The sequence below is a fragment of the Piliocolobus tephrosceles genome, chromosome 14 (assembly GCF_002776525.5).
Source record: "Piliocolobus tephrosceles isolate RC106 chromosome 14, ASM277652v3, whole genome shotgun sequence".
Classification (NCBI taxonomy): domain Eukaryota; kingdom Metazoa; phylum Chordata; class Mammalia; order Primates; family Cercopithecidae; genus Piliocolobus; species Piliocolobus tephrosceles.
Window position 1 is genome coordinate 28,561,206 of NC_045447.1, and position 11,325 is coordinate 28,572,530.

At 38.4% G+C, this 11,325-nt stretch overlaps 1 protein-coding gene across 1 annotated transcript in view; it reads left to right on the forward strand.

The window, feature by feature from the left end:
- Positions 1 to 11,325, forward strand: part of SVEP1 (sushi, von Willebrand factor type A, EGF and pentraxin domain containing 1) — a 234,079-nt gene that overhangs the window by 155,223 nt on the left and 67,531 nt on the right. Inside the window, exons 28-36 of the mRNA XM_023202055.3 lie at positions 348 to 472; positions 1,482 to 1,605; positions 2,338 to 2,508; positions 4,174 to 4,347; positions 4,775 to 4,894; positions 6,335 to 6,511; positions 6,770 to 6,854; positions 7,438 to 7,629; positions 8,993 to 9,160. Coding sequence (XP_023057823.2) covers positions 348 to 472; positions 1,482 to 1,605; positions 2,338 to 2,508; positions 4,174 to 4,347; positions 4,775 to 4,894; positions 6,335 to 6,511; positions 6,770 to 6,854; positions 7,438 to 7,629; positions 8,993 to 9,160 — 1,336 coding nt within the window. The remainder of the gene's footprint in view (positions 1 to 347; positions 473 to 1,481; positions 1,606 to 2,337; positions 2,509 to 4,173; positions 4,348 to 4,774; positions 4,895 to 6,334; positions 6,512 to 6,769; positions 6,855 to 7,437; positions 7,630 to 8,992; positions 9,161 to 11,325) is intronic.

Genomic DNA, 11,325 nt, shown 5'->3' on the forward strand with positions numbered 1-11,325 from the left:
TAAGAAAAATAAAGAGCAGTCACTTCCATGGAGGGTGATTTTCTACAAGAAAGTAAGCAAAATAACAATTTGTCAACATAAAATATTATATGCATATGTATGTATTGAATATAGTTTTTGTAATTACAGGTTTATAAATCAACATTCTAAATCCTATTTTTAAGTTGCTATATAAAACATTGAATTTGTTCTTATTGATAAAACCTGCAGTAAATTTATAGAATTTTGCTTTTCAGTAATTTTCTTTCATTTATTTGTATCAGCCATGCTTTCATTAAATTTAGATTTAGGAATAACAGACCATCAGGCCAGTTTTCCTCCTTTTCTTTCTCTTTCTCTCTCTCTAGGTGGTGGTGCATTAGTTCTGGGGCAAGAGCAAGACAAAAAAGGAGAGGGATTCAGCCCAGCTGAGTCTTTTGTGGGTTCCATAAGCCAGCTCAACCTCTGGGACTATGTCCTGTCTCCACAGCAGGTCATTTCCATTTTCAGTGTATGACAGTAATGAGATGCAAAGGTACAAACCTAGTAAAAATGTGAACAGCCTAATGATGACATAACTTATTGTAAGCTCTTGGTTATCAGAGTTTATCACCAGTATCATTTGATGCTGTGGTCATAGAGGAAGTTAGGCAGAAGTTACAGTAATTTTCAGTGAACACCCTTTTTAGTTTCTTGGTGATAGTCTTAAATTTTATTGGAATTATTTTAGAATTTGCAAAATGATGTTTTCCAATAACATTTAAGAATATCACCAAAGAGAGAAGGAGAAAATCATGAAGAATAATGCTTCAAATCTCTCCGACTAAAGATGCAGAACTTTAAGGCTGGCACAAGATCATCCATAGAGAGCAACATATGACCTAGTGGCTAAAACCAGCCTAGAGTCAAACAGCTGGGGTTCAAATCCCAGTCTTACACCAAACTCACTGTGATGATTTTGAACATGTTATTCCATATCACTAAGTTTCAGTTCTCTTATCTATAAAAGATAGATAAATAGAACTACATAGCAGAGTTTTGACAAGATTGAACAAAATACTACATATACATTTGTGGTATTATTTGATCCATAGTAAAGGCTTAATAAATGTTCGCTCTTATTACTACAGAGGCTGAACTTCTCTAAGCCTCAGCTTCCTCAATTCTATGTCAGAGGTCAAAGACATAGAATGAAGAAGGGGAGAGCCTCTACAACCCCTTAACAAACCACATGGCTTTACGTAGGGAATTCTAGGTGTAGGATTTCAAAATTTCAGGCAACCATGAGTCTAGTGGGAGAAGTAGCTGGGAGAGGGAATGATAGAGCTGGCAGGGGAGGGAAATGGAAGAGAATTTCCTGCTGCCCCTGAAATCATACCTGCTTCCCTCCACCCCCACCTCTAAAAAATCTGTGAATGTTTTCAATAGTACTAAAATAACATATAATAACTCAATCTTAAGTGTTCAAGTAAGGCTTATCTAAAGTGTTATTAAACTTTCAGGTGAAGTCACTGGCTACCTCCTGTCCAGAGGAACTCAGTAGAGGAAACGTGTTAGCATGGCCCGATTTCTTGTCGGGAATTATGGGGAAAGTGAAGATCGATTCAAAGAGCATATTTTGTTCTGGTGAGAATTTCCTTCTTCCCTAGACTCCACTATCTCTTGACCACCCTGGGACTGTCTAGCAAAAGGAGACAATTCAGAATTCTCTATCAGTCAAATTATATGTGCCTGTCAATCTACTTTTTGTAACCAGTAATACATACTTACCCTATTTTCATCCAAAGGATTTATTTTCTTTAATGCTAAAATATATTCTGCATAACAAGATATAATTAGGGAGGAAATTTGGATGAAAGTAAAATAAAATCAGAAAAATAAGATTAGAGAAGAGATGAGGTTATTTTTTTCAATGCCCACCAACATACTATGCACCTGTTTGAGATGGGGTACTCTTTTGGTTCCATAATTTGTAGAAGGTACCTAGGAACAGGTAGCACAGGGAGAAAAGCAATGGATGTTGCAATCCACACACTAAAACTGAAATATCAAAACTGTATCATGAAATTAAATGTATTTAAATGAGTTTCTTAGACTGTGCTAGAATTTATGGCTTTTGATAACTTACAAGAACATTTCATTAATATTCCTAAAATATTTTAAAAGAGGGAGAGTTGTTGATTCAAATGTTTTTTTAAAGTAATTTTGCTTGCCAGTGATCTGGTTATATGTTAACTTGTTTTCACATCAGTAAGGTGGCTCTCAAATGCTGATACAGAATATAGTTTGAAATTATTGACTTGGTGATGCTGCCACTATGTTGCTGACAAGCTCTGCACCTGTGTTCTTTGCCCTCAGATTGCCCACGCTTAGGAGGGTCAGTGCCTCATCTGAGAACTGCATCAGAAGATTTAAAGCCAGGTTCCAAAATCAGTCTGTTCTGTGATCCAGGCTTCCAGCTGGTCGGGAACCCCGTGCAGTACTGTCTGAATCAAGGACAGTGGACACAACCACTTCCTCACTGTGAACGTGAGCTGCCTTTCTTGAGGCCATTTCATTGACTTTTGAAAAATATTGAAAACATAAGAACTCTTTTCAGGAATGCTAGACAAAGGGTGAATACTTCACAGTAGCAAATATACCAAATATTCATTGAACCTTTTCTTTGTTTAATGAACTGTGCAGGGCATCATGAAGGAGATGGGTGATTAGGATCCAAAAGGACCATTTGTGGATGCATCCAAGGTGATGCAAGGAACTGAAAGTGATGGAAAGACACACCCTATAGGTGGAGGCCCAGAGATAGATGGGTCATTGCTGGAGGGGAAAACAGGGAGAGACATCTTCAGTCGAGTGCACTCATTCATTCATTTATTCAGCAACTTTTAAAGTACCTATTTGCTAGGCACTGATCTAGGTCCTCGAGATGCAGCAGTTGGGGGGAAAAAGCCCCTATTATGTAGTTTAGATTCTAATAGGAGAGACAGGAAAACAAATAAGTAAATATAATATGTATTTATAGTAAATAATAAAGGTAAAGGCTACAAGTAAGAGCTGTGAAGAAAGACAAAAGAGGCCAGTGTGGCCAGGCGTGGTAGGTCACACCTGTAATCCCAGCACTTTGGGAGGCCAAGGCGGGTGGATCGCTTGAGCCCAGGAGTTTAAGACCAGCCTGGGCACGTGATGAAACCCTATCTCCACAAAAGATACAAAAATTAGCCAGGCATTGTGATGTGTGCTGATAATTCCAGCTACTCAGTAGGCTGAAATGGGAGGATCACAGAGCCCAGGAGGCAGAGGCTGCAGTGAATCGAGATTGCACCACCGCACTCCAGTGTAGGTGATAGAGCAGACCCTGTCTTAAAAAAAAGTAATACAAAAATGAGGGTTGGATGGAGGCTAGACTGCTATTTTAGATAAGCACCTGTTATCACCTGATATATTTACCTGTTTTGTTTGTTTGCTTGTTTGTTTTGCCTATCTACCCCACTAGATAAAAAGCTCCATAAGGCAGAGATTTTGTTTGGCTCACTGCTCTAACTACAGCACCTAGAACAGCGTCTATGTGTTAGGCCATTTTGCATTGCTATAAAGAAACACCTAAGACTAGGTAATATAAAAGAAAGGAGATTTAATTGGCTCACAGTCCTGCTGGCTGTACAGGAAGCATGGTGCTGGCATCTGCTCAGCTTCTGGAGAGGCCTCAAGGAGCTTTTACTCATAGCAGAAGACATCAAGAGTAGGCACATCACATGACAGGAGCAGGAGCAAGAGAGACAGTGGAGGAAGAGTTGCCACACACTTAACCAGATCTCGTGAGAACTCACTCACTATTGCAAGGACAGCACCAAGCCATGAGGGATCTGCCCCTATGACCCAAACACCTCTCACAAGACCCCGATTCCAACATTGGGGATCACATTTCAGCATGAGATTTTGGCAGGGACAAATATCCAGACTTTATCAGCGTCTAGTGGGTAAATGTTTTCTGAATAAATGAATTGCATGCCTACTATGAGCCAGGTAGTGTGCTAGATGCTGAGGGTTCAGGCTGCTGCTATCCCTAGGACACACTCAGTCTGATGTTTGCATGCAGCAAAAATGTCATGCTTAACTGAACTGCTAGTTTAATATAAAGTGTTCTTTGAGTATTTTGCTCTTAATGTCGTTGTCTTCTTCCTGGTCACCTTACAGGCATTAGCTGTGGGGTGCCACCTCCTTTGGAGAATGGCTTCCATTCAGCCGATGACTTTTATGCTGGCAGCACAGTAACCTACCAGTGCAACAATGGCTACTATCTACTGGGTGATTCAAGGATGTTCTGTACAGATAATGGGAGCTGGAACGGCGTTTCACCATCCTGCCTTGGTGAGATAAATGTTGGCAACTACTATACGAGATTATTCTAGCTCTGTAGATGACAATCATCCCAAATTCCTGAGGTTCTTGAGGCATTGCTTTGTTAATTTTATCTCATCCCAGTAAGCTGTGGCCAAGCCATGGTGACAAAGCAGCTGTATGCAGAGGTGCCAGAAATGTTTTAAATTTTTATCAGGCTCCATATTAAAACTATATTTATATATCCCTGTCTTATACTTGTCCACCTATAAACTAGGGAGATAATAGCTTTTATTGTATATCTGCAATGTGATTATGACTGTTATATTTAAATTCTATACAAATATATGAAGTGTTGTGCATTATGTGATATGTAATGATTTAAAAGTAAAAACAGATGTTCGATACATAAGGAAAAGGAATCAGCTTTAATATTTATAAGTTGTCTTCATTTTAGATGTCGATGAGTGTGCAGTTGGATCAGATTGTAGTGAGCATGCTTCTTGCCTGAATATAGATGGATCCTACATATGTTCATGTATTCCACCGTACACAGGAGACGGGAAAAACTGTGCAGGTAACTAATATATGTAGAACTAGAAGTTCCTCATTCCAGTCTTTTATTCAAGCACATGTTTTAAGTGTATGTTATTTCTAAGTAATAGTTTCAACTTCGAAGGGCATACAGGTAGGCAGACAAGATAAAGATCTCATAAAAGACACATCAGTAACAACTAAAAGTGCTTTAAAGTAGCATTGTGCCTCCCCCCAAATTCCCAATTTCTGAGAAACAAAACTGATAGCCAACTATGCTGCTAGAATGTTGAAATGTCTACATAGTACAAGAATAATAGAGTGGATATAGAAATATAATCAGTGACCTCTCTGCCTCAATCAGAGCAAGGAAGATGCTTTATCACGTCTTCACTATCAATATCTTTCCTCTGCCTCAGTCACACAAAATTGTATCATTGAAAAAAAAAAGATATCTTGCCTCCCCAAGACATCTTGCATTATGATATTTTGAAATAGCGTTGATAATACTAGATCATCTCTCAACCCATTGTTGTATTTCTTCATTTGCTGTGAGGAGTAACTCCCAGAAAACAATAAGATGTCTATGTAAACACACCATATAAACAGTTCTTTATTTTAGTTATTTCATGTAATATTATATCTGGCACATTTTTTGATGTCACAAAATAGTTTGAGAGCAGGATTTTAATTCCTGTTTTATAATTCGCTTTATGGGTTTTCCATAAGTAACTTTTCTCTGTATGTTAATATTAGGTGATATTCACTATGGAAAACAGTTTAATAAGCATCTTTGGACATACATCTTTGTGCTTACCTCTGGCTGTTTTCCTCAAAATCAGCTCATAATTGCATTTACTTTAAGAATTTATTTAAACTCCTTGACTTATATAGCCCAAATGGCCTTTGAAAAGATTGATGCAATATATCCTCCCCTTTTGAGAAATCAAGTATTATATTCACTTTTCTTGCTCAACGCTAGCCCAAACCTTGCTTTAGCCTTTTCTCCTTCCTATTATAGCAGTGGTGACCGACCCTGAATCTGTAGATAGAGAGAGCCCAGAGCCCACACTATATGGGAAGGGAGGCTGGAAACTTCCCTAAATCTGCTTTGTTCTACCTTTCCATCAACCTGACACCAAGTCAATTGCTCTGAAAAATGGTATGAAGAGGGAACAGATGAAAGAGGCTAACGCCCTTCTAAGCCACGCCCTAGCACCACTGCTACTTTCCCAATGAGAGCCTACCTTTGGGGCCAGAAAAAATATGTATATTGTTGTTAGGCATTGCTGTTTCAAATTATTATTGCTTCAATGCTTATTAAATGTATGTTCTGGTCTAATGTCCAGTGTGTCTCTGGGCCCTCATGCATTCTCTTGTGATTTTAACAGGTCTCTTAACTATAGTGGAATTCTTTTGCTGTGAGACTTTGCATGGTTGTGTGAAAGCCACTTATTATTCCACCAAAACTGTTTGTTTCTAGAACCTATAAAATGTAAGGCTCCAGGAAATCCAGAAAATGGTCACTCCTCAGGTGACATTTATACAGTAGGTGCCGAAGTCACATTTTCATGTCAGGAAGGATACCAGTTGATGGGAGTAACCAAAATCACATGTTTGGAGTCTGGAGAATGGAATCATCTAATACCATATTGTAAAGGTATGTTTAGTAATGTTACCATGTTTATTATGTTTGGCAATCATAGAAAGGTAAGGTGTAGACATATAAAGTGTTATATCGGTGTTCTTTGTATTTGAACTGAAGTATTAGGCTCATGTATAAACATGACCCCATACATACTCCAAAAAAAAAAAAAAAAAGAAACAAACAAAAAAAAGATCTTGAACTGCCCCTTGAGATTTCAGAGATTTTTGCACAGTCTCAAAAAAGTCACATATTTGTTTTTCCTTCATTAAGCTGTGTCCTGTGGTAAACCGGCTATTCCGGAAAATGGTTGCATTGAGGAGTTATCATTTACCTTTGGCAGCAAAGTGACATATAGGTAAGTGTCTAAGATGAAAACTATATTATAGAAGATGTTGATGGCATGCTGGTAGTGATATAACACTGAAAGAAAAGGGGTGGGAAAATAATTCCAGAGGACATTTTTGAATTAATATGTAATTAATTGAATGATATGTAGTGTGAACAAATCTTAATCCAATAATTTAATGGCAGTTACATCTAGAATCCTTAAATAACCTGACCAATAACCTATCATTACCTCCAGCACCCCCTGAGGCACGCTGAGAGTGGATACTCATAGCTAATGAATACTCTTGATGTCTCAGAAACAGACTAGACCACACCACTCTCAAGGCAAGGATTCCCTGTTTGTAGTTACTAACCCATGATGCAAACTGAAGGCAAGCCAAATTCTTAAATCTATCCTACTTCCCTGTGGGGAAGATATACAGTATTCAATCTTGAAAAAAAAATTAATTTAAAAGCATTATTTCAGTAGGAAAAAAAATCAACTTTTCCAATATGTATAAATTCTTAATATTTTTAAAGGTTTTTGGCACAGATAAAAGTATGCAAAATAAAGCAAATTATATCCCGCAATTTTCCTCTATCTTCTTTAGGTGTAATAAAGGATATACTCTGGCTGGTGATAAAGAATCATCCTGTCTTGCTAACGGTTCTTGGAGTCATTCCTCTCCTGTGTGTGAACCAGTGAAGTGTTCTAGTCCAGAAAACATAAATAATGGAAAATATGTTTTGAGTGGGCTTACCTACCTTTCTACTGCATCATATTCATGCGATACAGGATACAGGTAACTTTTGTAGACACCAACCAAGCTTTCCACAATACTGTGTTACTCGCTCCCTATTTTAATTTTTTTGAGACATGGTCTCACTGTGTCACTCAGGCTAGAGTGCAGTGGCACAATCTCAGCTCACTGCAATCTCCACCTCCCAGGCTCAAGCGATCCTCCCACTTCAGCCTCCCGAGTGCACAGACTACAGGTGTGCATCACTATACTCAGCTAATTTTTGTATTTTGTAGAGATGGGGGTTTCACCATGTTGCCCAGACTAGTCTCGAACTCTTGAGCTCAAGCAATCCACATGCCTCAGCCTCCCAAAGTGATTACAGGTGTGAGCCACCGTGCCTGTGTTCTTTACTCAATAGGTTTCATTTGTATGTGACTGGCTGACTCTAAAAACAGATTTATAAATATGAGGATGTTCTCAAATCTGTATGCTTCCTGAGGCCTACCTAGCTAATGGTAAATGCCCAAGGAAATATTCAATCTAACTATGACTCTGGGAGTCCTAGTTCGATTGCTATAAGCATTCAGACTTCAAACATGAAAGCAAAAATTTTTTGTGAAACATAAACAAAATACCAAATAAATGCTTTCGTGATGGATTTCTTTATAAACAGCTTACCAAGCTTATACTCAACATTGCATGGAATGTTACGAAAAAGCATGTCAAGATAAGGGGCTAGGTTCTTAATACTGTAGGAGATTGTGTGTGTGTGTGTGTGTGTGTGTGTGTGTGTGTTTAAACAGAAGGGACAATGGGGAAAGGCTGTGATCAGAAACATGATCAACAGGATCTGAAGTGGAACAGATCGACTGAACAGAAAATGGAGTGAATTAAAGTGTGCTATCAGAATCAGGTTGAAAAGAAAGGCAGATAAGCCATGGCATAGGGATGTGAGGTTTCAGTCAAAGGAAGACCAGAGGTCAGAGTCAGGGGCAGCATGGTTCAAATGCCCAGGCTCATGGCCTGGACAGTTCCCTTTGACCTTAGTTGCCCTGATTTCCTGGCTACTTAGGTGAGTGGCTTTCTTCCTGCTGGATTCTAACCAGTCTAATGAACCCCTTCTCATCCAAGTAGTCTGCTCTTCACAGCTCTGGAGTGCCTTACACAACTGCCCATAAGCAGATTCAATATTTTACTATGCACCAAGTGATTATTGTTACATTGTTTTCACCCATTCATTGTTTCAAATGGTATATAACTTGTTTAGATTTCTCTTGCTTTCATATAAAGCAACCTAATATGAAGAAATGCTATTTTTGTGTACTCAAATTCCTCAAATTCCCTTATTCTGAGTTCTTCCTGTTTTATCTCTATAGCAGCAAATCCATAGCCAATGAAAGAGTAACATCATTCTTTCCTGTAGCTTACAGGGCCCTTCCATTATTGAATGCATGGCTTCTGGCATCTGGGACAGAGCGCCACCTGCCTGTCACCTCGTCTTCTGTGGAGAGCCGCCTGCCATCAAAGATGCTGTCATTACGGGGAGTAACTTCACTTTCAGGAACACTGTCACTTACACTTGCAAAGAAGGGTGAGTAGAGCCTATGAAGGAAAGGATCATTGAGAGCCAGGGAAGTGGATGCTCCCGACTGCAGAGATGGGCTCCACTGGACACGAAATTTAATTTCCTGGCAGCCAAAGACAAAGAGAGCCTTATGTTTTTATTTCCTACTTGTAGAGACAGAGTATATTCTCCTGTGGAAATAATGTTTTCCTGGAATTTGAGTAGTATATCAAATTAGACCCTCAATAATGGACATTGGGCAATGCAGTGAAAAAATATCTTTATATTATAATTTTTTTTAATTTAACTTTTTTTTTTTTTTGGAGACAGAGTCTTGCTCTATCACCTTGCCCAGGCTGGAGTGCACTGATACAAGCTTGGCTCACTGCAGTCTCCACTTCCCAGGCGCAAGCGATTCTCATGCCTCAGCCTCCCAAATAGCTGGGACTACAGGTGCCCACCACCACACCTGGTTACTTTTTGTATTTTTAGTAGAGACGGGGTTTCACCATGTTGCCCAGGCTGGTCTTGAACTCCTGACCTCAGGTGATCCACTCGCCTCAGCCTCCCAAAGTGCTGGAATTACAGACATGAGCCACCACGCCTAGCCTTATATTGTACTATTAAAGATGCAAAAAGTACATTTAAGTGGGCTTTTGTGTATTTATATTCTGCCAAACCAAAGGCAAGACTTAAGTCATAATATAAAGATGACATATCTACAGGGAGGAAAGAAGATAATAAAGTTCAGGTTTTTACATTTCTAATGATCGTATTTAATTCAGAGATAATCTTTGGAAACCAGGAAACAAATTACGAAGGGCTTTCAGACTCATTCTCTCATTTGATCTTCACAAAAACCCTGTGAGGGACTGAGAAGGGAAAGGCTCCCTTTGGGATGATCAATTTAGGGTCTCAATGGAGCCAATACAGTATGGAGGGGTGACTAAATCTCAGGTCATCTGAGTTGCATTTCATTGCAATCATTGTTTTTTTCCCTATGCATCCTCAATAAATACTTTGATCAATAGGGCTTTCACACTCCAGATTTACTACAGTTGTTTTTCACAAGCTGCCACAGCAGAGAAGTTGCCATTATCTGGATTTGTATCTCAACTCTGTTGTTCACTCACTGTGGGGCCTTGGGGAAATAGTGTGACCTCTCTGCCTTGATTGTGCTCCTACATAAAATGAGTTCATACTTAGGGATATTGTGAGAAATAAAATGATATAATATATGGCCTAACCAGAAAAAAAATCAATGAACCCAACAAACTTAGCCATTATTATGATGATTGGTGCAGTTTCTGTATTTTCATGGAAGTTGGATTTTACTTCACGGGAATAGAAAACCATTCCACTAATATGTGACTGCCAGCAGGTGGCAACAATATTTTCTTTCGAAAAGATAGTAAGAGTTAAAGACTTGCATGAATAACTGAAGCCCAAATCTTAACATCTTTAAGTGAACAAGGAATCTTTAATATCAAAATGTCAGTGCAGAAATGGCTTTAGATGGTCCCATCTACCCCGGTGGACTCACTCACATAAGAACTGCCCCTAATGAACTGCATAGGACTATTTAAAATTAGTCATTTAAATTGTGAAATCTTAGCAAATATACATGTTCCAAACAATATCTTGATATTGACTACTGCTGGAGCTTTTTCTGATTTAAAAAGTAATGCATGATCACCATATAAAACTAGAAAATACAAAATCTATACTTAAAAGTCACCCATGATTTTATTACCCAAAGACGAATATTGGTAATATTTTACTTCATTTTTCCTAGATTTTTGTCTTTGCATGTATTTTTGAATATTAAAATGATGCTACATATACAGATTAATACTTTTTCCTCTTGCCTTCACAAATCATACACATCTGCACAAATTGTTCACTTAGAAGATATAGTAAGAAGAGTCTTATGTCTGGCTAATGTTGTTTATCTAAAAGTGATTTATTTAAAGAATCAAGACAATTATGAAAATGATTTTAAAAATATTTTCATTTGAATAGGATTTTTTGTTTAGAGGAATTCTATGTGAATCATCTCATGTGCTTCCTTTTACAAAGATGGAGTGTGGCAGAAGAAATATTATTCCCACTTTATAGCTAACACATGAAGGTGATGGGTCACATTCTCTCTCTCTCTCTCTCTCTCTCTCTCTCTCTCTCTCTCTCTCTCT